Source organism: Macaca nemestrina, chromosome 4, assembly GCF_043159975.1.
Source record: "Macaca nemestrina isolate mMacNem1 chromosome 4, mMacNem.hap1, whole genome shotgun sequence".
Classification (NCBI taxonomy): Eukaryota; Metazoa; Chordata; class Mammalia; order Primates; family Cercopithecidae; genus Macaca; species Macaca nemestrina.
In genome coordinates, this window is record NC_092128.1 from 28,920,712 (window position 1) to 28,948,618 (window position 27,907).

Below are 27,907 nucleotides of genomic sequence, written 5' to 3' on the forward strand. Positions count from 1 at the left end.
CAAAGTTACTTTCCTTATAGGGTTAAAGCAGAGGGGATTTTCATGTCATGCCAATACAGGTTGACTGGCCCCTTTGGATTAAATGCTGTGAATCTCTTGTTCTTTGGAAAACCAGTTGGTTTCTAAATTTAGTTTGATTATGTGGCACCTAGCATGAGTGACTCCATTCTGGTTTGATCTGATCTGTTGGGGCCTAGGGCAGGAGCTCAGTTCAAAACAATGACCTCCTACAAATTTTATTTAACGGCATATACATGAATATTCTTTGTAATATACTTTGAAATAGTGAAAAATTGGGTGCAATAAATAAGGGATTGGTTAAATCAGTATACTCACATTGTGGAATACAATTGAGCTCCCCCCAAAATACAATATAATCCCACACAAAGAAAAATAACCAACATGGTAAAACCCCATCTTTACTAAAAATACAGGCACGCACCTGTAATCCCAGCTACTCGGGAGGCTGAGGCAGGAGAATCGCTTGAACCCAGGAGGTGGAGGTTGCAGTGAGCCGAGATCACGCCATTGCACTCCAGCCTGGGCAACAGAGCAAGACCCCATCTCGAGAAAAAAAAAAATTAAATATTAACTCACATGATCACAAGGTCCCACAATAGGCTGTCTGCAAGCTGAGGAGCAAGGAGAGCCAGTCCCAGTCCCAAAACTGAAGAACTTGGAATCCAATGTTCAAGGGAAGGAAGCATCCAGCATGGGAGAAAGATGTAGGCTGGGAGGTTAGGCCAGTCTCATCTTTTTGCATTTTCCTGCCTGCTTTATATTCTAGCCACACTGGCAGCTGATTAGATGGTGCCCACCCAGATTAAGGGTGGATCTGCCTTTCCCAGCCCATTGACTCAAATGTTAATCTCCTTCAGCAATGCCATCACAGACACACCCAAGATCGATACTTCGTATCCTTCAATCCAATCAAGTTGACAGTATCAACCATCACAGAGCTGAAGAAAGCAAAGACAAAGAACAAAGAGTATATTCGTTACTTTTACACCGAACAATAGAAAAGTAACCGATCAGTCAATGTCAGGTTACTTCAGGTTACTTTTTTTGTGTAAGGTTTAGAGGGAGAACTGCATTATCCAGCCTGAAGATTTTTAACTGGCCTGTTTGGGAAATTGGTTGTTATCTCTTTCTCTTGATTTCTCTGAAGGTCAGATAACAACTTAGTGTAGGTTGGGTGACCTGGAACTTTAGCATGAATGATTCCATTTTGGTCTTAGGTCTGGTCTGTTGGGGCCACTGCAGAAACTTAGTCCAAAGCAATGTCTTTCCATAACTGGTATTTAACATGTGTTATGTGATGTGTTCTGTAGCCAGTGGTGTGCTAGAGCCACCTCCCACCAGCTCCCCAAAACCAATGTGGTTGTTGCAGTGGGTAGCGACTCTTTGGGGCCAGTGGCACAGGCGGTAAAGGAATTTACCTCGACAGTTGTAGGTAAAGAAATGCAGATTTATTGGAGGTCTGAAAACATGCTGCAAGGTTGCAATGGGCAGCACAGCAGAGAAGGGGCTGTCTGCAAAGAGGCAGGGGCTAAAGGGAAGTTTTATAGGATCATGCTGGAGGGGGCTACATGTGGAACAAGGTCGTGCTGCTGGGACTACGAACAGAAGAGGTAGCTGTGTCCACGGAGGTCATTGTGCCTGGGGGTTATTTGTGATTAGTTGTCTCTCAGAAAAATTGTTCACTGTTCTCCACCTGGGACCCTCCCCAACCTGGGGCCCCTTCCTCACTGTGGCTCACTTATCAGGACTCCACAGTTGTCTCTGCCCAGCTCCACCTTCATGCTGCCACTTTGGTAGCTTGAGATAAGTGATAGTGGAAGTATTTATATCATGGAAATCAGCAAGTGCTGTAAAATCAGGGCTGTTAACAATCAGAGCCAATTGTTAAACATTTACCAGCACACCACTGCCTTAAGGATTTTTTTGGTTTCCAGTAATGCAATCCCACTTGAACCAGCATAAGTGAAAAGGGGGAATTTATTATAAAAATCTGCTAGTGAAGTGTCATGGTGCCTATGAGTGAGTAAACAGATGGGCCTTAGAAATGACCTAGAATTAGGGATTTGAAAAACATCAGAACTTTCCATCTCATCTCTCTGCCCCTCTCTGCTTCATTTATTTTTAGTTTTAGTTTTAAGAGGCAGGGTCTGGCCAGGCATAGTGGCTCACACTTGTAATGCCAGCACTTTTGGGCAGATCCCTTGAGACCAGCAGTTCAAGACCAGCCTAGGCAACATGGTAAAACTCCATCTCTACAAAAAACACAAAAAGTAGGCCAGATACAGTGGCTTGTGCCTGTAATCCCAACACTTTGGGAGTCCAAGGCGAGCAGATCACTTGAGGCCAGGAGTTCAAGACCAGCCTGGCCAACATGGTGAAACCCCATCTCTACTAAAAATACAAAAATTAGCTGGGCATGTTGGCGGGCACCTGTACTCCCAGCTAATTGGGTGACTGAGAAACAAGAATCACTTGTACCTGGGAGGCAGAGGTTGCAGTGAGCTGAGTTCATGCCACAGCACTCCAGCCTGGGTGACAGAGTGAAACTCTACCTCAAAATAAAAACAAAAACAAAAATTAGCCGGGTATAGTGGCATGTGCCTGTAGTCCCAGCTACTCAGGAGGCTGAGGTGAGAGGATTGCTTCAGCATAGGAGGTGGAGGTTGCAGTGAGCCGAGACTGCACCACTGCACTCCAGCCTGGGCAACAGAGCGAGACTCCATCTGGGGGAAAAAAAAAAGAGGTAGAGTCTCGAACTCCTGGCTTCAATCAGTCCCCCCAACATGGCCTCTCAAACTGCTGGGATTACAGCATGAGTCACCATGTCCAGCCCTGTTTCTTTTTTTCTTTCAGTAATAATCTGCTTTTTCTGTTTCCCAGTCTACATGGAGAGAAATGTAGAGCCTGAAAACCTGTTCCAGTTGCAGTTACCCAGAGACTGATCTCTTGTCTGGTCCCAATTCCAACTTCTCAGGAAGCATCTCAGCTTGGAAGAGTCCTGCTGCAGTCTATGCCTGGTTGAGGTGAAGGTGAGGTGAGAGAGAGCAGTGTCACACTGTGTCGATATTCATGAGAATTGCGGGGGGAAAGTGGCTCCTGGAAAAGAAAAGGCAGGAGACAGGCAACACAAAAAAGTCCAAAACATTTACTAAAACATTCCCTCAGCTGTTAATAGCTCTCAGCATCAATATGGGTTGGATTTGTGTCCCCATCCAAATCTCATTTCGAATTGTAATCCCCACTGTTGGAGAAGTGGTCTGATGGAAGGTGATTGTGATAGGGACAAGAGGCAGGGAAATTCTGGGCAGAAGAGGGCAGGTCCCCAGTGAGGGCCCCACCCTCAAGCCAAAAGAGCCTGAAATCGCAGCCCAAAGTGAGAACTTACATTCCTGTTTTCCTGCTTGAATGTTGTATTTTCCAAAACTACCCACGGCCTGCCCTACCCCAAATCCTGTGCCCATAAAAATCCCCGACTCAGCTGGCAGAGAGGAGAAGCAGCTGTACCTCAGAGGCTATGGTTGGACGCTGGAGAGAAGCAGCTTGACTTCAGAGGGACAGTCTGACAGTGTAACTTCAGAGAAGAATCCAGCCAGAGATGGCTGCCCCATCCCTTATTCAGCTCCCCTTCCCACTGAGAGTCACTTTCATCCGCAGTAAAAGTCCCCACATTTACTATCCTTCAATTTGTTTGTGTGACCTCATTTCTCCTAGATGCTGGACAAGAATTCAGGAGCCAAGAGTGAAGATAGAAAAGGCTGTCACACTGACCCTTTGCTCTCACTGGCGGAAGGCAGCCGCCTCCTGCAAAAAGGCAGAGGGCCCATTGAGCTGTTAACACTTCCACTATCTGTGGGTGGCAGAGCTCAAAGAGCACTGTAACACACCCTCTGGGGCTTCAGGGCTTGCAAGCACCCCCACAGACGCTGCCATGGGACCAGCAAGGAGTTGGCTCCTGCTGGCCCCGCAAAGCGCTTGCCCCAGCTCCTGAACCCATTCACCTGCACAACCGCTCCAGCAAGGGGTGGAACACAGTGGGTCTGAGTGGAGTTCACTCCGGCTGCTGCTGGCGTGGCCAGCTGACTCCAGTGCTCCAGTGCCAGCTGACTCACTCCAGTGCTCTGGCTTCAGCTGACTCCAGTGCTCCAGCACCAGCTGACTCCAGTGCTCCAGCGCCAGCTGACTCACTCCAGTGCTCTGGCTTCAGCTGACTCCAGTGCTCCAGCGCCAGCTGACTCCAGTGCTCCAGTGCCAGCTGACTCACTCCAGTGCTCTGGCTTCAGCTGACTCCAGTGCTCCAGCGCCAGCTGACTCACTCCAGTGCTCTGGCTTCAGCTGACTCCAGTGCTCCAGCACCAGCTGACTCACTCCAGTGCTCTGGCTTCAGCTGACTCCAGTGCTCCAGCGCCAGCTGACTCACTCCAGTGCTCTGGCTTCAGCTGACTCCAGTGCTCCAGCGCCAGCTGACTCACTCCAGTGCTCTGGCTTCAGCTGACTCCAGTGCTCCAGCGCCAGCTGACTCACTCCAGTGCTCCAGCGCCAGCTGACTCCAGTGCTCTGGCTTCAGCTGACTCCAGTGCTCCAGTGCCAGCTGACTCACTCCAGTGCTCTGGCTTCAGCTGACTCCAGTGCTCCAGCGCCAGCTGACTCACTCCAGTGCTCTGGCTTCAGCTGACTCCAGTGCTCCAGCTCCAGCTGACTCACTCCAGTGCTCCAGCGCCAGCTGACTCACTCCAGTGCTCTGGCTTCAGCTGACTCCAGTGCTCCAGCTCCAGCTGACTCACTCCAGTGCTCCAGCGCCAGCTGACTCACTCCAGTGCTCTGGCTTCAGCTGACTCCAGTGCTCCAGCACCAGCTGACTCCAGTGCTCTGGCTTCAGCTGACTCCAGTGCTCCAACACCAGCTGACTCCAGTGCTCGTGTCCTCTAGTTCCTGTCTCATTCATCCGCGCAGTCCCTCCCACCAGGAGTTGAGAGCCATGGGCTGAGTAAATGGGACACCCCCTTCATGAGTCCTGCCAAGGGGTCAGGGAAATATCCTACTTCAATTGGATCATGGGAGTGTATTTCCTCCTCGCTATTCTCAGGAGAGTGAGTGAGTTCTCACAAGATCAGGTTGTTTAAAGCGTGTAGCACCTCCCGCTTCACTCTCTTCCTCCTGCTCCAGCCATGTAAGATATTCCTGCTTCCTCTTTGCCTTCCACCATGATTGAAAGTTTCTTGAGGCCTCCTCAGCCATGCTTCCTGTACAGCCTGCAGAACCGTGAGCCAATTAAACCTCTTTTCTTTATAAATTACCCAGTCTCAGGTATGTCTTTATAGCAGTGTGAGAACAGACTGATACGATCATCATCACCACACACACAAAGTCACGGGCCCCGCCATCAAAGAAGCACACATACTTTTTTCTTTAACAACTTAGGCGTCATAGAGCACCTTCCAGGCAAAAGAAGCTGCTCTAGAAATTATAGAACATGAGAAGATGACTAAGACCCTGTATCAACTGCAAGTCACAGAAAAACCAACTTATAATGCTTAAACAATAGGGATTATTTTGCCTAGCAACAAATCTAAAAGTAGGATGTTTCCAGAATTTGTTAATTCAGCAGCTCAGGACCTAGTCTTTTCCATATTTCCACACTGTCATACTCAGGCGAATGCCCTCACGGACACAAGCTGGCTGTCACACGGTTCCAGTCATCACGTGCAGACTTGCTGGCATCCACCAAAAGAAAAGGGTCTATTTCTTTTTTCCACATGTCTTTTTAAAGAAAGACTGAACAAACTTTTTTCTCAGAATGCTCCCCCCAGCAAACTTCCCTTCCCAGAATCAGATTACATGCTCACCCTTCAGCCACTCATGGACCAGGAGAATGGCACCACTAGGCTTGGCTTAGACCAATCAGAACTTAACTGTAAATCATGTAAAGGAGCAAGAACAATGGAGCAAAATGGAAGAAAGGAAAACAATCAACAGAGGCTACTTCAGACCCTTTCTGTATCTGAAGGGGTACAATCAGAGAAAAGAGACAAAAAGACACTGGCCCTAAGTGGCATTTCTCCAAGCCCTTTCGTCTCTTCTTCAATCCTCTGACCTGCCAGTCAGTCTCACTAACCCTGGCTGTAGACCCTTCCACGAGGACCTGGTTTTTATCTCTTCACTTCCCCTTTTGTGATTTACACTAATTAGTAGCAGAGTTGGCTCCCAGCCTGGTGTTCTCACTGCTAAATCAAGATTTTGAACACATGAAACTTCATGGTGACAGAGGGCCCTAATAAACAAAGACAGTTAGAGACAACAGGCCCCTTCAATAAGGTGGCTTGAGGAACAGCTTGTGAAAGAGGCTATGCTCCGAAGATAAAAGAACTCGAAAACAGTATTGCTCAGGATCGTAAAATTTTTGTTTAAAAAAAGGATTTCATGTATTATCCTTTTGTGCACTGAGTGGAAATTTGCAATAAGAAATAACGAGAAAGGACAAGTATAATTTCTTTATAACGCATCTTTCTCTTGCTAACTTCCCTGGGCCTCTCCGGTAACTGCCAGTCTACATACAAAAAAGGTCAGCTTTCTATTTTCATCTGAGGTTTTGTTAAATTTAGACCGTAAGTGCAACTCTTCCTTACACCAAAAAGTGCCTATTATTTAAGATTCAGTTGGTATGTAATAGATACTTGGGAAAAAAAAAAAAAAAGCATTTTCTTCCTTTTGTCTTCCTCTAATGGTATAGGAATGTATGGGCCTGATTTATATTTCCCCCACCCTCCCACCCACCTCTTTGACCACATGTTCCTGACAGACAATATCCAGGTGGCCTGGTACTTGGAAACTTGTCAGATGTTATTCAAAGCAATAAAAAACACATCGTGCAAGTCTTCGGCATATTGTTACAGGGAAACCCTGTTTAGAATCCACTAATTGGGAATTTGTGATAATTTGAGGAAGGGCTGGCTGAAGTTAACCTTTGTACTATCTATGAAAAAAAAAAGTTCACTGAAGTTCTGAATAGTAGTGTAAACAAGATTGGAAGGGGAATAATTATCTGCTTAAAAGAACCAGTTGTTTTGAAAAGCTGTAGAAGTATTTTTTTACATACAAACAGGGTAATTATGATTTAAACAAAGGCTGGCCTGTTTCTTAGGTTTCTTTGAAATGTCAATTACAAATAACTCTTGTCTATTCACCAAGCCAAAACCCACCCCTGTGTACCAGGCAACAGTTGGTTAGCTTGCTCCCACTTTCTGTATTTGAAAATAATAAACCTGAAGTTCTTTTAAAGTAGTATAATTTAATTCAAGCTTTTCACTAATCTAGACAGTTGGTCCATCCTATAGTGTGGGTGAGGATTTACTAATTCCTAGCATACAATTGGGAAAGCATGGAGTGATATTGTCTTCACTAATTTAGTGGTATCGCTAGATGATACGGGAAAATCTACAAAGAAAACTATTTTAGAGCAGTGACTTTTTTTGTTTTGTTTTGTTTTGTTTTTCTATTTTTAAATATTTTTATAGAGAGGGGTCTTACTTGTTGCCCAGGCTGGTCTCTAATTCCTGAGTTCAAGTGATCCTCCTGCCTCAGCTTCCTAAAATGCCGGGATTACAGGTGTGAGCCACTGTGCTCAGCCTTTTTCTCTTATCACACATAATAAGAAATACATTTTACGGCCGGGCGCGGTGGCTCAAGCCTGTAATCCCAGCACTTTGGGAGGCCGAGGCTGGTGGATCACGAGGTCAGGAGATCGAGACTATCCTGGCTAACACGGTGAAACCCCGTCTCTACTAAAAATACAAAAAAATTAGCCGGGCGTGGTAGCGGGCGCCTGTAGTCCCAGCTACTTGGGAGGCTGAGTCGGGAGAATGGCGTGAACCCAGGGGGCGGAGCTTGCAGTGAGCCGAGATCGCGCCACTGCACTCCAGCCTGGGAGACACAGCGAGACTCCGTCTCAAAAAAAAAAAAAAAAAAAAAAAAGAAATACATTTTACATTGCAATTCATTACATACACACATTTAACACTTACCCTTGTTATATGTGATACACTGTTACTTTCTGTTTATTACTTTTATTTATTTATTTTTTAGACACAGTCTCGCTCTGTCGCCCAGGCTGGAGTGCAGTGGCATGATCTCAGCTCACTGCAACCTCTGCCTCCCAGGTTTAAACGATTCTCCTGCCTCAGCCTCCCAAGCAACTGGGATTACAGGCATGTACCATCATGCCCGGCTAATTTTTGTATTTTTAATAGAGACAGGTTTTTACCATGTTGGCCAGGTTGGTCTCAAACTCCTGGCCTCAAGTAATCTGCCCACCTTGGCCTCCCAAAGTGTTGGGATTATAGGCGTAAGCCACCGCACTCAACCAACTTTCTGTTTATTATTTAATAAATGCAAATCATGACCCACTAAATTGATTTCACAATCTGCTAATGGGTTGTCATTTTCAAAATACTACTTCTAGAGTGTGCTGGAAGATAGTACGCCTTCATGAGATAAAGGAGTGGCACTGGGGAATAGTCATAGTTGCTATCTGGTTTTCTTGATGGTGTTCAGCTTGGTGTAGAGCCCACACCAGACTCTGCACAAAGGCAACATCCAGCCCTGACTAGTGTCTATAGTCCCAGCTTCATAACCATCTCATCTCACCAGATCTGCACCTGACCATGGTTTTGCTCCTCATTCTATGGTTCACCATGTCCTGGGATGATGGAGCAAGGCAGCCCACTCACATGAGAGTTCTCACTCCCCACGCGGTCTGAAACCAGATCCCCTCCTCCTTCTCCTCCACTCAAACCCTTGGCCATTGACCTCACTGTTTTAGTTCCTACTGTCCCTTGTTTCTCAACAGTCAGTGCAAAGTTCATTTCTATCCTCACCAATGCTTCCAGCTAAATCTCCATTTCCCCCTTTTTGTCTTAAGCTGGCCAGGCTTAATCCCTGCAGAGGAGGCAAGCTGATGTCATAAGGTGGAAACCACCTTTGCAAAGATTATAATGATGAGAAAAATCCAGCATGGCTAACTCCATCTTGCCTCTAGCCTCATGAGCTGGTTGGCCTTGCTCACTCCTAGGTGTAGGAATTTATTTTATAGTTTAACTTTGAAGCAAGGATAATAGTTTCTCCCTAAAACTAACTCTCTCCTTGCTCAGAGACTGAAATCTTCTTTGTAAAACTAATGAAAGGCCATGAAAATTAGGATTATTGTAACTACCCAATGGGTTCACCTTGCCTGCTGCCTAGACAGAGCCAATTTATCAAGACAGGGGAATTGCGATAGAGAAAGAGTAATTCACACGGAGCTGGCTTTCAGGAGACCGAAGTATTATTATTACTCAAATCAGTATTCCTGAGCATTTGGAGATCAGAGGTTTTTTGTTGTTGTTGTTGTTGTTGTTGTTTGTTTGTTTGTTTTGTTTTGTTTTTTGAGACGGAGTTTTGCTCTGCTGCCCAGGCTGGAGTGCAATGGCGTGATCTCAGATCACTGCAACTTCCACCTCCCAGGTTCAAGCAATTCTCCTGCCTCAGCCTCTTGAGTAGCTGGCATTATGAGCATGTGCCACCATGCTCATGCTCAGCTAATTTTTTGTTTTGCTTTTTTTTTCTTTTTGAGATGAAGTCTCACTCTGTCACTCAGGCTGGAGTGCAGTGGCATGATCTCAGCTCACTGCAAGCTCTGCCTCCCAGGTTCACACCATTCTCCTGCCTCAGCCTCCCAAGTAGCTAGGATTACAGGCACCTGCCACCATGCCTGGCTAATTTTTTGTATTTTTAGTAGAGATGGGGTTTCACCATGTTAGCCAGGATGGTCTCGATCTCCTGACCTCGTGATCTGCCGGAATTTTTTGTATTTTTTAGTAGAGACAGGATTTCACCATGTTAGTCAGGCTGGTCTTGAACTCCTGACCTCAGATGATCTGCCCACCTTGGCCTCCCAAAGCGCTGGGATTACAAGCATGAGCCACCACGCCTGGCCAGAGTTTTTAAGGACAACTTATGGATGCAGGGAAGCCAGTGAGCCGGGAGTGCTGATTGGTCAGATATGAAATCATAGGGTGTTGAAGCTGTCTTCTTGTGCTTAGTCAGTTCCTGGTGGGGGCCACAAGATCAGATGAGCCAGTTTATTGATCTGGGTGGTGCCAGCAAGGAAAGTTTTTGTGGAAAAGGTTGATGCTTGAACTACTGAATCTCGAAGTTGTTCTGCTGTAACCATAATCGGTCTGCTGCCTGATAAGCATGCATTCACCCAACAGGTTCTTCCTGCTTGCTGCCTAGACAAGATCAATTCACTAAGACCACGGCATTGCAGTAAAGAGTTTGACATGAGGCTGGCCATGCAGAAGAACTGGAGTTATCACTCAAATCAGTCTCCACAAAGGCTCGGGGGCTAGGCTTTTTATAGGTAAATTGGTGGGCAGGGGTCTAGGGAATGGGTGCTTCCAATTGAGTGGGAATGAAATCACAGGGGTGTGGAAAATGGTCCTCATGCACCCAGTCTGCTTCTGTGTGGGGCCACAGGACCAATTGAGTCATGCATCACAGGTCTGGGTGAGGTCAGTCTGAAAGACATCTCAAAAAACCAATTTTAGGTTCCACAGTGGTGATGTTATCTATAGGAGCAACTGGGGATAACACAAACCTTGTCATCTCTGGCCACATGACTCCTCAGCAGTAAGAGTTTACAGAAACTATGCTTACATCTTCTCAGAATTCAAGAACCTCTCATAATCCTAATTTTGTGGCCTTTCATTAGTTTTACAAAGGTGGTTTATTTTGGGGAAGGGGTATTGTCATCCTTGCTTCAAGGTTAAACTGTAAATTCCTCCCAAAGTTAGCTTGGCCTATGCCCAAGAATGGCCAAGGACAGCTTAAAGGTCAGAAGCAAGATGGAGTCAGCTATGTCAGATTTCTCTTACTGTCATGATTTTGCAAAGGCAGTTTCGTGTGCAACAAGTCAATACACTGAGATCCCAGGTTGCAGCAGAGAAAGGTTTAATCATAGGCCTGCCAAATGAGGAGATGAAAAGGAACCTCAAATCCATCTCCCTGAGGATTTGGGGGCTAGGATTTTAAGGATCATGGAGTGGGCCAAAGTGTGGAGATCACTGAGGGGTCAAAGAGTGCAGTGTGAAGTCATGGACAGGGAGATGATGAAACTGTATTCTCATGCTGATTCCATTCCTCTGTGGGTTCTTCAAACTGGTTAGCATTAGCTGTTTCCTTAGAATTTAGGACCTGAAAAACATCTTAAGCAGTTCTTAAACAAAACACTTAGAATTCTAATGTCAAAAATCCCATCTGTAGGAACAATGGGGATACCAATGGTCAGGATCTAGTGACTTTGGGTTACAAGGAAGTAGGTCAAAGTGCAGCCTGATTAGTGCTTATTTATAACTATATTTCTGTCTAGAATTCTTGTTAACTCTGTGAGGACAGCTTCACTGCTTCTCTCCTGTGCCTTCAGACCTGTTCTAATCCTGAGGCAATCTGAATAAAACAAAGCCTCCACAAATAGGCTGAGAAATGTTACCCTGTTTTGTGGATTCTAGTGGCCTACTCCCAGTGGTTGGGACTCCCTCATTGCCTCCCAGGGATCTTTGTTGTATTCAGTTGAGGAATCTGCTCTTATCAGGAATGACTCCTGGGCCCAAAGTCGCTGCTGTCTGGTCTCTGTCCCCATCCCCTACCTGTCTCCCATGAAAGGCTGAGTCCTTAGTATTAGACTGTAGTCTTAACCACACATAGTACCCAAGTCCTTACCCTAGACTTTTTTTTTCCCCCCCAATAAAGACAAGGTCACACCATTTTGCCCAGGCTAGTCTCGAATTCCTGGGCTCAAGTGATCCTCCTGCCGGCCTCTCAGGGTGCTGGGATTACAGGCATGAGCCACTGCACCCAGCTTCCCCCAAGACTTAGGCCCTGCTTTGAACTATAGCCACAAGATAAGAGTCCCTGCTGCTTCATCTTGTGCTTGCCAGCCCTCTCCTCTGGGATCTGGGCCTTGTTTTCTATCCCAGCTGGGGTCCTGCCATCCACCCTATTTCCCATTTCTATTCTGGGAAGATGACCTCCAGATTGACCACCCATTTACTTAAGCCTGCTTACATTCCCCACACCTGGGGGCCCCACTTAACTACTCCAGGAATCACATCTTATTCCAGCCTCTTGAGCTCCTCTTCCACACTAGCCCCTAGCTGACATGTGTGGCAATACAGTTCTTATAGGGTCAAACCTAGACAGGATGGGGCAATTCTATTCCAACCAACTTCACCTAGTTCATTCAGTCAGTCAGATAAGCAAAACATCTGAATACATTTAAGTGGTTTCTCAACATAAATAATATATTTTCAAAGAGCTTTCTTATTCGTATTACAGACATAAACAAAATACATACACTCAAGGCATAAAATATCTGTCTTGTGCTATTTCAAATTAAAAAATCATCGCAGATACAGATCTTCGGTGTTCTAATGGTGCCATAAACACATTCGATGGCCTTTATTTTGAACAAAGAATTGTGTGAGATTTTACCTCTTGGGTTCCAAGTATGTTTTTGTTTGTTGGTAGAGAGACTTTGTTGTAAAAGTCTCCTCACCTAGAGCTCTGGTGATTTTTCATGTTTTATTCATCTCTTTCATTCGGCTTCAAGTGAGGGAAGAACGTGATAAAATTCAAAATTTACTAAATTTCGTGTTAATGTCAGATATGGAACTTTCCTCTGGACTGTCTCCTTTCATTGGCGGTGTTACTGAAGCCTTTTGTTGGGAATGGTGCACCAACCATTCATTGGTTCTCATGGCTTTGCAGTGGAGGCAGTGCCTTTCACTCATTTGGTAACTTCCCAGATTCCTTTGCCTCTGAGCCATTTTTCTCCTCTTAATACTGTCTGGTGATGGGTGGTGTTCACTTTCACTCTCCTTCCATGAGGAGGCTTCTGAGTTAGATTCTTCACTGCCACACTCCGTAGTATCACTGTCATGTTGGTTCTGGTTCACCTCATTGAACTGAGACTGGCGCCTGGCTCGTCTTTGCTCAAGATAGGCATTGACCAAAGCCACTTCTGAGTTGGTTACAGGAGTAAGTTGGTTCTGCTTTGGTTTCTTCATTGTCTGTGAGGGATCCCAGGCACCGTCTTTGCTTTGCCACTTGTAGGAAGTCTCTTTGCTTGCTAACAACCAATGAAACATATCAAGTTAGTAACATTGTTGGTTACTATAAATTCCTATTACTTAAGAAGCCTGTGCACATATAGCTCACTCTTAGTGGCCATTTGTCAAGCCATTGCTTTTCTCCAGTCACCTGCAAGTGTTGGCAGCTGACTGCATTTGCCAGTACCATATCCCAACTCCTGCAGGCCAGAGAGCTTAGATAGATGCTTGACATATCACTTTTGAAGTTTTGTGGATGCTAAACATAAGATCAAAGGAAAAGATCTTTAAACTTTTCTAGGGAAGAACCTTTTTTTCCTTTGAAAATTGAACTCTTAAAGATTCAAGCATGTATATGAATGTGATTTGGGGAGCAGGAACTAAGAAGGATCTTTCCTTTATGTAGTGGTGTGCTGAAGTTGGCTTGTACCCGCTCAGAAGAGCTGATAAACTTTCAGTAATTTTGCAAGATAGTTAAACATAGCCATTATTAAAAATTAAATTATACCAACTTACAATACATTCAATTAATAAAAATAGAAGTAATAAATACTCAAAACCCCTCACTTCCTAATTATCTTACTACATTTGATTATGCTGTGTGCTCTTCTGGTTTTTTATGTCTGTTGTATTTGGATGTTGGAAACTCTATGCTGTGTTTTCTTTTTTCTTTTTTTTTTTTTTTTGAGACAGAGTCTTGCTCTGTTGCCCAGGCTGAAGTGCAGTGGCACGATCTCGGCTCACTGCAACCTCTGTCTCCCAGGTTCAAGCGATCCTCCTGCCTCTGCCCCCCTAGTTGCTGGGATTATAGGCACATGCCACCATGCCTAGCTAATTTTTTTTTTTTTTTAGTAGAGACAGGGTTTTGCCATGTTGGCCAGGCTGGTCTGGAACCCCTGACCTCAGGAGATCCACCCGCCTTGGCCTCCCAAAGTACTGAGATTACAGGTGCGAACCACTGCGCCCGGCGGAAATTCTATGTTAAGGATACACTACTGCACATCTCCTCCCAACTCCATGTTCAATGACATGCTGTGGGTAGCTTAAAATCAGCTTTGGTGGGAGTATTTATACCATGAAAATCAGCAAACACTAAACATCAGGGCTTGATGTATGGTTTTGTTGATTGTCTAGGCTTAAGAAAATGATGGAGAACATGTTACTAATGCACATTACATTTCAGTGTCATCCCTGTAGCCACTACATTGTGACTAACCCTGCAAAATGAGGAAATATTCTTCCAGTATTTTAGAACTATTATCCATTCCAGCAAAGAAGTCACTCACATCACTGACAACCAAGTTAACTTCCAACATACATCTATCTTCTGCTTCGCTTTCATCTCACTCCTTAGCTTAGAGGAAAATGACATTCACACTGAAACTATACTTGTTCATCAATTGCAGCCATGGTTGGCTAAGGTGCAAGGGTCTGGCAAAAATCAAGGAGAGCGTTTGGTGAGAATCAGTTGTCTATATGAAATTGGCCATAAGGAGTATTGTATATTTTATTATTTATAAATGGTGTGATATATATTTACTTATTTAATTTTTATTTATTTAATTTTTTGAGTCAGGAACTCGCTCTGCTGCCCAGGCTGGAGTGCAGTGGCATGATCATGGCTCACTGGCAGCCCCGGACTCCTGGGCTCAAGTGATTCTGTTGCCTCAGCCTCCTAAGTAGCTGACCCTACAGGTGCAAACAACCATGCAAGCTAATTTTCTTCTTTTTTTTTTTTTTTTAGGCAGAGTCTCGCTCTGCCACCCAGGCTGGAGTGCAGTGGCATGCTGTCGGCTCACTGCAAGCTCTGCCTCCCAGGTTCATGCCATTCTCCTGCCTCAGCCTCCCAAGTAGCTGGGACTACAGGCGCCCGCCACCATGCCCAGCTAATTTTTTTGTATTTTTAGTAGAGATGGGGTTTCACCATGTTAGCCAGGATGGTCTCGATCTCCTGACCTCGTAATCCGCCCGCCTCGGCCTCCCAAAGTCCTGGGATTACAGGCGTGAGCCACCGCACCTGGCCCTAATTTTCTTTTTTTAAGAGATAGGGTTTTGCTATGTTCTCCAGGCTGATCTTGAAGTCCTAGCCTCAAGCAGTTCTACTTCAGCCTCCGGGGGTGCTGAGATGACATGCAACCTTTATATCAGTAACATTTTTAGTAAGCATATGTACACACAGGAGTTTTGGAGAGCCAGTGTTAAACATTTACCAGCACACCACTGCTTATAGGTTGTTGAAAAAGATGTCATAGACAGCTCATAATCCTGTAATAGCACTAACAATGAGGGTGTGGGAAGGGCAAGCAATGTGAAGGGTGAGTGCTAAGGAGTGAAAAAAGAACTTGAGCTCCACCTCCCAGTAATTCATAGCTTCTTGTTAAGCAGCTAAACTGTCCCTCTGCACTAGGGAGTCCAAAAGCAAAAATTCACCCAATCCCAATGGGCCTTCTCTGGTGTGCAAAGTCTGACAATGCTCTAAGCTGTTCATCTCTGTTGTTTGCTTTCCACACTCAGCACAAATTTCTTTCTTCATCTTTCTTTCTTTTTTTTCTTTTTCTTTTTTTTTTTTTTTTTTTTTTTTTGATACTGGGTCTCACTATGTTGCTCAAGCTGTGGTCTTGAACTGCTTAGCTCAAACAATCCTCCTGCCTCAGCCTCCTGAGTAGCTGGGACTACAGGCATGCAACACCACACATATTCTTCCCCTCATAGCCCAATACCAAATAGGCACTGGTTCTCACCTTTCCTTACTGAAGTACTTGTCCCACTGCCTTCATCCTTTTTATCCTCAGACATCTGTTTCAGAAACATAGGTTAGTAAGAGTGATCTCAGTTGTTTTTTGATAATATGTACTGGTTATAAAACACTATTGCCAAGGCCCATTGACAATATCTGATTTTATTTTTTTTTATTATTTTATTTTATTTTATTTTACTTATTTATTTTTGGAGAGTCACTCTGTTGCCCAGACTGGAGTGCAGTGGCATGATCTCAGCTCACTACAACCTCTATCTTCTGGGTTCAAGTGATTCTCCTGCCTCGGCCTCCCAAGTAGCTGGGATTACAGGTGTCCACTACCATGTCCGGCTAATTTTTGTATTTTTAGTAGAGACAGGGTTTCACCATGTTGGCCAGGCTCGTCTCGAACTCCTGACCTCAAGTGATCTGCCTGCCTTGGCCTCCCAAAGTGCTGGGATTACAGGCGTGAGCCACCAGGCCTGGCCTGACAATGTCTAATTTTAAACATTCAGTTTAAACAAGTACTTACTGAGTTAAATAATAAGCTAATTCAGTATGTATTGAGTTCCTGTTAGAGTGATCCTACTTCCACTTCCATTAAGACTATGCTTTGATAGCAGAATGTACCAAAATGTTTTGAAACAAACAAAATGGAACAGACTTGAGAGAAAATAACACTGATAAGGAGCTATAGCTTATAAAGCTTTCCTGTACCCATTCACATTACAGAGATGGGGTTTTAAAAATTTTGAAATAGTGTTTAAAAAATTTTGATAGTACCCAGATTAGTTTAGTTTGTTGTTGTTGTTGTTGTTGTTGTTGTTGTTGTTTTGAGACGGAGTCTTGCTCTGTATGCCCAGGCTGGAGTGCAATGGCGCGATCTCGGCTCACTGAAATCTCCGCCTTCCAGGTTCAAGGGATTCTCCTGCCTCAGCCTCCCGAGTAGCTGGGATTACAGGCATGCACCACCACGCCCAGCTAATTTTGTAATTTTAGTAGAGACAGGGTTTCTCCAGGTTGATAAGGCTGGTCTCAAACTCCTGATCTCAGGTGATCCGCCTGCCTCGGCCTCCCAAAGTGCTGGGATTACAGGTGTGAGCCACCGTGCCCGGCCCAGATTAGTTTAGTTTTTAAAGGATGTTTGATCAGGGTACATTATTGATAGTTCTTTAAGATAGAAGACATCTACCATACACAAAGATCTTTACCTGAATTCACGAACTTAATATCTCCTTAATCCCTCCGAAAGTTTCCTCCAAAATGTAATCATAATAAATTATTTGTGAATATGGCAACCAGAAGAAATGGATTTCTTTGAATAGTTCCAATTTCAAATATTCTGCCCCCCAATACTCCATAAATATATTTGTCCCGTTTTTCAGATTAGTGTCCCATTTTCTGATGCTGAAAGTGATTTTGCCAAAAGACACAGATATAAACCAACCCTTTCAGAAAATAACAAAAACTAGAAATTTTCATTAACGCCTTTGACATATAATTCTCTCTCCGGGAATCTATCAGCAAGAAATAACCCTCAGAAGAAAGCTTTGTGCACAGAAACATTCATCACAGTATAATTACGATAATACAAAATTCAAAAGTAGACAATGGTTTAAGTAAATTATGGTACAATTATATAATAAACAGTTGTAAAATTATTATAATAAAGGTATGTCATAATATGAGAAATAAGTGTGCTACCATACTGGGTATGGTATTACATCAAGATGCAAATTTGTATATACAGCATGAGCACAAATTAGCTTAAAATATGAAAAAAAAAGACTTTAAGGAGCATATAAAATGATAGCTATGGTTGGCTTTAAGTGTTGAAATGGACTTTTTCTCTCCCAATTTTTTCAAATTGTCTACAATTAGGAAAAAAATGAATTTATGTGGAAGTCCAGTTTCTTTGGGATGAAAAGTGCCATAGTTGGGTATTTGTAACTGCAATCTAAGTAAGACCCTCGGCTCATTCTTTTCTTAATATCTGAACTCTGCAATGGTAGGCAAGCATCTTTAATGAGGTGCCTTTTTGTTTTCTGGGTTACAGCAATCATTCTCCAAAAATCTTGAAAGTGGAGTTCTCTTTTAAGATACCACTTTCTGGCCAGGCATGTTGGCTCACGCCTGTAATCTCAGCACTTTGGGAGGCCGAGGCAGGCGGATCACAAGGTCAGGAAATCGAGAACATCTTGGCTAACACAGTGAAACTCTGTCTCTACTAAAAATACAAAAAAATTAGCCAGGCGTGGTGGCGGGCGCCTGTAGTCCCAGCTACCCGGGAGGCTGAGGCAGGAGAATGGCATGAACCTGAGAGGTGGAGCTTGCAGTGAGCCAAGATCGCGCCACAGAACTCCAGCCTGGGTGACAGAGCGAGACTCCGTCTCAAAAAAAAAAAAAAAAAAAGATACCACTTTCTAAAAAATGCTTTTGGAAGGGGGCTTAAATATTTTAAATTTAATATGTATCACTTAGATTAGGTTATAGAAAAGGAAAAAAAACCAAAAGAATTGGAAGCTTATAAACCTAAAAGTTAACAGTAGTTGGTTATTTCTACATAACCTGGAGTGATTATTTTGTTTTGTCTTCTGCCCTATAATTTCCACATTTTCTATATAATGTGTACTTTTGTAATAGACGGGAGAAGGTGTTTAAAAACACTTATTAGGCTTATATCATTTCCACAGAAAGCTCTCACATTTGATGTCAAATCAAAATATAACCACAAAATCAAAAGAAAGATTTTGCATTGAACTAGGTGGGATCATATGAACTGTGGTTATGAAAAGCATTTTATTAACTGTCTTTGTGTGTGACTCAGTGAGTGAAAACAGCAGGAGTGCCTGCCCTGAGGGGCAGAGTAGAAAATGTGGGCCGTGGCTCTCTTTCTGCCACTAACAACTCTGATTTTTCCAAGCCACTTAACACCTCTTAAGCTCAGTTCCCACATAAGCAAAATAAGGAGTATAGATTGCTATTGTCCAGAAAAATACTGCACTAGCAATCTGAATAAACATAAAATAAAAATATAAACTAAATATAGTATTTATAGTCTGAAAGCAAAAGGGTGAATGCCGCTTTAAAAAGTGGCAAATTCAGAGGAAATCAGTGTGCTTTGTGTTGGAGGATAATTACCACATTTCCATCGTGCTTTTACCATTACCTCAAGGTTTGTAAATAAAGTCTCAAAGTTTAGCAGAGAAAATGAAGAAGTTCAAAGTGAAGGAAAAATTCCATCCTCCTTTACTAGCTCTCATATGGTTCTCAGATTTCAAATCTGGGAGCCTTCAGAAGAAGCAGCCCAGCCAATTGTAGCCGCCACAAGGGTAAAAAGTGAAAGACGAAACCTCTAACATAATTAAGGTTTTAATCAGGACTGAGTAGATCTAAGTGGACATTTCAGACTATGCTTTGATGCAAACAAATAATTTGACAGGAAATCTGGGTATATTCCTCTTCTGTCACTAACACTTTTGTGACATTGGACAAGTCACTTAATTTCCTTGGGCCTTATCAATAAAAAACGGGTGGGGGAGGGATAATGATAACTTACTTGCCTACAAACAGGAGGCTGGACCACATGCTCTCTTGAGGTCCTGGAAGCTCAAGGCTGTATGACTCCCAAGAGCTGATGCAAGCAAGGGAGCAGAAAAATAGCTTAGACTGGGCCAGGCGCAGTGGCTCACACCTGTAATCCCAGCACTTTGGGAGGCTGAGGCGGGTGGATCACGAGGTCAGGAGTTTGAGACCAGCCTGGCCAACATGGTGAAACTCCATCTCTACTAAAAATACAAAAATTAGCTGGGCGTGGAGGCGCACGCCTGTAATTCCAGATACTCAGGAGGCTGAGGCAGGAGAATCGCCTGAACCCAGGAGGCACAGGTTGCAGTGAGCCGAGATCGTGCCATTGCACTCCAGCCTGGGCGACAGGGCGAGACTCCATCTCAAAAAGAAAAAAAAAAAAAAAAAATAGCTTAGACCTCTTAATTCATGATGAAATTGCCAGTGATCAATTTCAATTTTTTTGTTAATTTTCTAAAGTAGCTTTGCTTGCCAGGCCAGACAAATTCAATATACTTAGCTAGGGAGTCTAAGACACATATAAGTTATCACTATTCTAAATCTCCTTTTGGCAAAGTATTTACCTTAAGAAGCATTTAGACTTTAGATGAAAGCTCTTCTTCACCAGGAGGTGGTGGTTATCAAAAAGTCTTTGATTATTAGAATAGAATCCAGCTGGCATGGACATAACAAACCTTCTCCACCCCATCCAGAGCTCATAGAGCACTAAGTCTTACTGACCACTGCCAGCACAGGGCTCTGGCTATAATGCTACTTGATGGTGGTTTTCTTAATCATCAGCCTGGTATTAATGACCAGCAAGGATATCATGTCAGCAAATTATAAGAGCTAGGTTACCGCTGGGCGTGATGGCTCATGCCTGTAATCCCAGCACTTTGGGAGGCCAAAGCGGGCAGATCACTTGAGGTCAGGAGTTTGAGACCAGCCTGGCCAACATAGTGAAACCCCATCTGTACTAAAAATACAAAAATAAGCAGGGCGTGGTGGCTTGCACCTGTGGTCCCAGCTACTAGGGAGGCTGAGGCAGGAGAATCACTTGAATCCGGGAGGCAGAGGTTGTAGTGAGCCAAGATTGCACCACTTCACTCCAGCCTGGGTGATACAGCGAGACTCCATCTCAAGAAAAAAAAAAAAAAAGAGCTTGGTTACTCATAATATGTTGGAAGCATCACATTCCTGATAAAGTAGGATATCTCATTCTTAAGACGATGGCATTTTAGTGGTGACTTTAGTTCTGTTTAGTCTAGCTCTGCATCTTATTCTATGCAGAAAGTGTATTGCCTCATTCTAAAAACCCCAAAATCCTACAGCATGTATCCTATCAATATGACAACTTTTGTATCTTTGATTAGAATCACATGGCTAGAAAAGGGATTTGGAAGTCATTAACCAGCAGGGAGGTTTATGCCAGCATTACATAGCATATGGATAAACTGTAAACAATCTGAATGTTTCAAACTTGCAGAATTTTTTGGTGCAATCAAAAGACAGAAAATTATGCAGTCATTAAAAGTGCTGCTGAGTGAATATAATTTAGAGAAGTATTTCCGATATATTATTAAGCTTAAAAAGCAGGATATGAAAATATATGCAATATAATGCCAACCATGTAAGATCAAAGACAGAGAAATGGAGAGAGAGATATTGGGATAGAGAGAGAAGAAAAAAACAAACTGGAAGAACATACTCCAAAATGTTAACAGTGGTTATCTCTGGGAAAGAGGATAACTGTAGCTTTATATTTTCCTCTTCATCCTTTTCCATATTCCCGGATTCTGCAGAATAAGATTGCATTCTTTTTAAAACTAAACAACTTTTAAAAGTAGTTTCATCAAAGTATAGTAAATGTATTTTATGGAAATTTTCCTAGTATACAGTAAACATATTATTTAAAATGAAAAAAAAAAAGATATCCTACCCAGACAGAAGCCCTAGAGAAGAACATCAGGACAAATACAATGACAAAATACCAAAGCAGGAAGTTCCCTATGGTCCCACAAGAGTCATCCTTCCGGCATTCATAATCCTGATTTGGAATGGCACAATTTAAAGGTATGGGGGGAGGATCTACCTCCCAAAATAAGGAAAAAAGGTCTCCCATGATGGCTCCTTGCTCAAAAAATAAACCACGCTCAAAGGGATAAAGATGACTGGGAACTACTTCACTCCCTCTATGATGTATGACAATTTCCTTGGCAACTTATTATGACATATAATAAGCAACTGTTCTAGGAACTGACAAATGCTTCTTGGATTTCTAAGTTTGTGGAAGGCTTATTCAAATTACTTCTGTGAATGTTTACGGTATTTTCCCCCATACCTCAATATGGTGCATTCTGCCTTAATTTTTTTTCCCTAAAACTGGTATATACTATATTTTCCTATCTTTACATCTAAGTGTTTATTGTATCCACTCATTTTAATTCAGATTCTTTTATATGTATCATGCCATTGCAAATTATCGTAGACAGTTCTAATGTATTACTGATTGAACTGTGTTCCCTAAAATTCATACGTTGAAGCCCTCACCTCCAGTGTGACTCTATTTGGAGACGAGGCCTTTAAGGAGGTAATTAAAGTTAAATGAGGCCATAAGGGTAGGGCCCTAATCCAACACAACTGGTATCCTTATAAGAAGACAGCAAGGATTCACGAGCACAGAAATCAAGGTCACAATACAAGGTGGCCGTCTGCAAGGAGATCTGCCTCAGGAGAAACCAACCCTGCTGACAATTTGATCTTAGACTTCCAGCCTCCAAAATTATGAAAAAATAATAATTTAAAAAATATTATTTAAAAAATAATTTCTGTTGTTTAAGCCACCTGTCTGTGATGTTTCGTTATGGCAGCCCTAATACATAATACTCACTGTCATTTGGTCAGTAGTGTTCTTTTTTAAGCCTTGAATAAATGCACACAACAGTTTATAGATTACATGAAGAGGGAAAAACACAGATGTGCCCGTTATGAGCTACTATGAACTATGTCAAATGCATACAATTTCTTCTTAGGAAAGTCACATAGGGAGCAGGTGGGAACCTGGTATTCTAATTATTATTATTATTATTATTATTTTTTAACAGGGTCTCACTCTGTCGGCCAGACTGGAATGCAGTGGCACCATCTCGGCTCACCGCAACCTCGGCTTCCCAGGCTCAAGTAATTCTCCTGCCTCAGCCTCCAGAGTAGGGATTACAGGCGCGTGCCACCACGCCCGACTAATTTTTTGTATTTTTAGTACAGGCGGGGATTCAGCGTGTTAGCCAGGCTGGTCTCCATCTCCTAACCTCGTGATCCACCCGCCTTGGCCTCCCAAAGTGTTTGGATTACAGGCGTGAGCCACCGCGCCCGGTTGGTATTCTAATTTTGACTGTACCTTGAGCCCCTTCACTTTGAACAATTTTCAAGTTAGTTCATCTCTAAATCTAAAACTAGAGCAAAACAACATTGCTGCTAAAGCAATCTAAAAATGATAAAACTTAACTAAAAAAAGTTAGCTCTTTAAGAGCACAGGGTACCTGCCGATTTTCATTAATATACAATACCACGCGGTATTAACCTTACGATCATTTTAGGAAAAACTTTGGCCATTGGGCATGCATGATGTAATAATCCAGTAGCTTATTGTGACATGGTTTAATGTTTTTATTAGAGGCACACTTCAGAACAAATCCCCAGGTCCTGGGATTCTGGCTGTTGACTCTCGAACGCGTCATCTCCTCCAGGAGGCTGGCGAGAGCTGGGGCTGGGCTGTACGGGCCTCCTTGGGGCGCACTGCACCACCTCACCTGCCTTCGAAATGCATCTTTGGGCCTCCGCTGGGGTTGAGCTCCTCTGGGTAGTAACCAGGGGGCTCTTATTTTCTATATCCCTGCACCTCGCTCAGCGGCACACTTGTGCTAAATGAAACAAAGCCCAACCTTTTCCTCAGGATGAGAAGCTCTTCCAGAAAATACATAGGAAAACGTGTTGTTATTATTTTTAATCTCAAAACCACCAGCAACTTCAATAAAACAAATTTTGGGTGTGCTTGTTACTGCTGCACCCTACTAAACAGATTATTTAAGAATTCAGGCTGGCGCCGTGGCTTATGCCTGTAATCCCAAAAGGCGGTGGGAGGCCAGCAGGCGTTTGGGAGGCTGAGGCAGGAGGATCCCTTGAGGTTAGGAGATAAGAGGCCAGACTGGCCAACGTGGCAAAAACCCATCTCAAACAAACAAACAAAAAAAGACTTTACATGGGGTCAGAACTCTTGACACAGATGTTTTAGCATAGGGGAAAGAAAGAAATGCTTTGTTACTGATGGTGTCTGGCCACTTTATCATGCCACTCTATCCTACGGTGAGCCACCCTACTTGATCAGTTTACACATGTGAGTCTATAAATGCCCTACGGAAGCTAAAATTATATTAATAGATACAAAATTCGGCTCGTTATAATTATTTTTACTGCGGGTTCTCTGAATTTTGCTGCTTAGCTTTCACCCGCAGCTGAGTGGGAGCCACAAAACCAAGACCTGTTTCCCTGGTAACGCTCCGAGCGCCAGGGCCTGCGACCCCTCCCTTTCTCGCGAGAAGAGACTGCCCAGTTCTTCCGGTAACTTTAGAGCCGCCTGCCGGTCGCCTCCCTCTTGCCCTTGGCTTCGCGCATGCCCAGAGAGAGTGGCGGGAGTCTGCGTTTTCCGGCCAGAGGACATGGTGCGTTTTCGGGGTCATGTTTGTGCTTCCTGTTTTGGAATCCACGCGGGTTGTGGGAGTTCCGCGCCTGCTGATCTGTTCGGGGTTTAGCCGAGGGGGGATGTGACTAGGCGTCCCGCCTCTCTAGGGGAAGGGAAGAAAGAAGCAGTAGAGTCGCTGAAGTTCGTGCCGAGGAGCCGGGGAGGGAAGCTCTGGACTGGGAAAGGGACGCGGGGGCTGAGTGGTGCGAAGGCTGTTGCTCTATGCCCTGTGGGATACAACTCCTTGTCGCTGGAACAAATTTTGCACTGTCTGTAAGAGTTGAGCCTAGCTGAAGAAAGGAATTATAAATCCCAAATGTGGACCAAAACAATGCACGTTTTCCCCTCTCTCCCTCTTACTCCCCTCACTACCCCATCATGAGTACGTGCTCTTCTGAAACTTAAATCCTTATCCTTTATCCACACACAAAAGGGAGAGCCCTGGCGTACAGCCGTCCAAATGCAGAGTTGTTTAGATAGTAATGGCGTCTGCATGAGGATGTAGAAGAGTCCTTATGACTTACAGGAGATATGGAATATAGCCTCCCAAACTTGATATTTTGAGTTTCTGAAATTAGCCTTCTGCCTGGTCCTTGTAACATACCCCAAAGACAAAATACAAAGTATTTCCAGACATAATCATCAATCCTTAAATTACAAAATAAGACATTTTTATATATTGGAAGTATTAAGTTCTTCTTAAATAACCAGCCACGGCTGGGCGCGGTGGCTCACGCCTGCAATCCCAACACTTTGGGAGGCTGAGGCGGATGGATCTCAAGGTCAGGAGTTCGAGACCAGCCTGGCCAAGATGTCGAAACCCCATCTCTACTAAAAATACAAAACTCAGCCGGGCACGATGGTGGGCGCCTGTAATCCAAGCTACTGGGGAGTCCGAGGCAGGAGAAGTGCTTGAACCTGGGAGGTGGAGGTTGCAGTGAGCCGAGATCACACCACTGCACTCTAGCCTGGGAGACAGCAAGACTCCGTCTCTAAATAAATAAATAAATACATAGCCAGCCACTTCTCTGTTGATTACACTGTGATGCCAATGAAGTTATGTATAATTTTGGGTTCCCTTTCTATATACTGATACTAAAATGGAAAAAGTTTTGGTAAAACATTTTAAAGATGAGAGAAGGTATATGTAGTTTCAGTTACCTTTGTAAGGGATGCAAAATTTGGTTTTTAAATGGAGCAATAGTTTCTTTTGGTTAATTCCTGTGCTTTTTGTTTTTTTCATAGATGCAGGGGGAGGGACACCCTAGTGCTTCCCTTATTGACAGAACCATCAAGATGAGAAAAGAAACAGAGGCTAGAAAAGTGGTCTTAGCCTGGGGACTCCTAAATGTATCTATGGCTGGAATGATATATACTGAAATGTAAGTGAAGCAGCCCAAAAAAAGTGAAAATTTAAGAAGCTGGTGACTGGTTCCACAGATTTTTGTGTTTTTGATTTTTGGTGTTTTTAAGATCATTGGAAAGCCTTTCTAATTTTTTTTCAGGACTGGAAAATTGATTAGTTCATATTACAATGTGACATACTGGCCCCTCTGGTATATTGGTAAGTAATTAATTTTCACTGTAACTTACATTTACCAATGAAAAACTACTTTCAGGTTTAATTCAGCTTAGTATACATTTACCAATGAAAAACTGCCTTTAGGTTTAATTCAGCTTAGTATACATTTCCTTATTCAACAAGTATTTGCCTGCCTGCTGGGTTGTAAAAACTGGGAATACAGCAGAAAGGGAGCAAGGTAAAACCCTGCTATTATGAAAGGAACATTCTCTTAGACAATCAAATTAATAAACAACACTTCAGTTAATTATGAGTTCTGTGAAGAAAAATAAGTTTAGAGGTTAGTGAGATTTGTTTTTGTTACTCTCCTGAAATGCCCTTTCTGCGTCTCTACCTTTTTACCTTTCAAGACCAGCCCAGATTTCTGCTCCATTGATGCCTTCCTCAGTTTTCACATTCTTTCCTCTCTTCTTGTCTGCTCTTCCATAGTCCTTGGGTATAAAGAGTCTTTATGGATGTTAAAATAAATTTCATAGTCTATACACATTAATCTAAAGTCTTTTACAGGGAGATAGTGTGCCATGTTGGGAGAGCAAGGGATTTGCGATCAGCAGACCTCAGTTAGAATCATGGCTTCACTAACTCACTCTATACTCTTGTAAGAGTCACTTGGCTTCTGAATGAGTGTTGGTTTATATTTAAAATGAAGGTGAAAATATTTACTGTACAGGGTTGCTAGGATTAGTGTTATTTTGAAATTTTGAAACTCACTAGTAAATGACCTACACTTATTTATTTATTTATTTATTTATTGAGAAGGAGTCTCGCTCCATCACCCAGGCTGGAGTATAGTGGCAGGATCTCAGCTCACTGCAACCTCCACCTCCCAGGTTCAAGCAGTTATCCTGCCTCAACCTCCCAAGTAGCTGAGACCACAGGTGTGCGCCACCACACCTGGCTAATTTTTATATTTTTAGTAGAGATGGGGTTTCACTGTGTTGGCCAGGCTGGTCTCGAACTCCTGACCTTAGGTGATCCACTTGCCTCAGCCTCCCAAAGTGCTGAGATTGTGGACGTGAGCCACCATGCCCAGCTGCCCTACAGATAATAGACATTCATTAAATTACAGTTTTTATGAGGAATAAGAAGGTAAGAATAAGAAGGTAATTTTAGTTAGTTCGCTAAGTATAGAAGGTTTTTGTGTTCTCCAATAAATGCCCTCCTCACCCCCCTTTTATTAAAAAAAAAAAAATTGTTCTCTTCCAGAGCTTGCTCTTGCATCTCTCTTCAGCCTTAATGCCTTATTTGATTTTTGGAGATATTTCAAATATACTGTGGCACCAACAAGTCTGGTTGTTAGTCCTGGACAGCAAACGCTTTTAGGGTTGAAAACCGCTGGTGAGTGTTTTACATCTCTTGCAAAGGTGGGGAAAAGGTTGACAATAAATCTTTCTCAATTTAATTTTCCCATTTCGTAGACTCAGAGCTGGAAGGGACATCAGCTGTCTTAAGCAGGATACAATAAATTGTCTTATGACCAATGATTATCATTCCTTCTTGTATACAGTCCACTATTTCATGCAAGTTTGTTCCATTGTTCAGGTGCAATTAAAATTAAATGACTGACTTGCTGAGTTGAAACCAGTTTCTGATTTTGCACTCTGGAAATGATAAACACCTAATTTGTGTCCTTTGGTAATAATACATTCTGTGATTTAACAACCAAGTAACTCTGTTAACTTTTTTCCCTGAAGAAAAAGACTTAGTTGCTTAAATATATTTTCATATAATTTTATTTGTATGTACATACACATATGTTGCTTTTTTTTTTCCTTCTAGTTGTACAGACTACTCCTCCACATGATCTGGCAGCAACCCAAATCCCTCCCGCTCCACCTTCCCCTTCAATTCAGGGTCAGAGTGTGTTGAGTTATAGCCCATCTCGTTCACCCAGTACCAGTCCCAAGTTCACCACCAGCTGTATGACTGGTTACAGTCCTCAGCTGCAAGGTCTGTCCTCAGGTGGCAGTGGTTCTTACAGCCCTGGAGTGACCTACTCACCTGTCAGTGGTTATAATAAGGTAATGACTCTCTTCTCTTGTCTAGTCACATTATTTTAGAATTGGGAGGTATACTAAAAATCACCTAATGAGTCAAAACTTATTTTATCAATGAGCAAACTG

General features: G+C 43.2%; 2 protein-coding genes and 1 long non-coding RNA gene across 9 annotated transcripts in view; 2 read left to right on the forward strand and 1 right to left on the reverse strand.

Annotated features, from left to right (window-relative positions):
- Window positions 1–12,332: 12,332 nt before the first annotated feature.
- Window positions 12,333–21,644, reverse strand: LOC105471396 (serine rich single-pass membrane protein 1). The gene is made up of 3 exons (XM_011723869.3): window positions 21,404–21,644; window positions 15,902–15,956; window positions 12,333–13,180 (listed from the first exon to the last, which is right to left on the reverse strand). The coding sequence occupies exons 1-3, from the start codon at window positions 21,584–21,586 to the stop codon at window positions 12,684–12,686; spliced, it is 735 nt and encodes a 244-aa protein (XP_011722171.1). The 5' UTR covers window positions 21,587–21,644; the 3' UTR covers window positions 12,333–12,683.
- Window positions 21,645–21,771: 127 nt separating this feature from the next.
- Window positions 21,772–27,907, forward strand: part of LOC105471395 (transmembrane protein 209) — a 43,276-nt gene continuing 37,140 nt past the window's right edge. The window contains exons 1-5 of one of the 7 annotated variants that reach the window (XM_011723865.2): window positions 21,772–21,789; window positions 25,448–25,584; window positions 25,708–25,766; window positions 26,991–27,122; window positions 27,564–27,805. In XM_011723865.2, the coding sequence (XP_011722167.1) occupies window positions 21,781–21,789; window positions 25,448–25,584; window positions 25,708–25,766; window positions 26,991–27,122; window positions 27,564–27,805 (579 nt within the window). In that variant the 5' untranslated portion in view covers window positions 21,772–21,780. Of the gene's footprint in view, window positions 21,790–21,831; window positions 21,850–22,498; window positions 22,517–24,087; window positions 24,183–24,324; window positions 24,344–24,456; window positions 24,476–24,565; window positions 24,585–25,447; window positions 25,585–25,707; window positions 25,767–26,990; window positions 27,123–27,563; window positions 27,806–27,907 lie in introns of those variants that run through there. The other 6 variants (XM_071094508.1, XM_011723864.3, XM_011723866.2 and 3 more) reach the window with 6 other exon arrangements.
- Window positions 21,860–22,856, forward strand: LOC139362735 (uncharacterized). The gene is made up of 3 exons (XR_011621982.1): window positions 21,860–22,054; window positions 22,569–22,644; window positions 22,729–22,856. It is a non-coding gene; the product is annotated as an uncharacterized lncRNA (long non-coding RNA).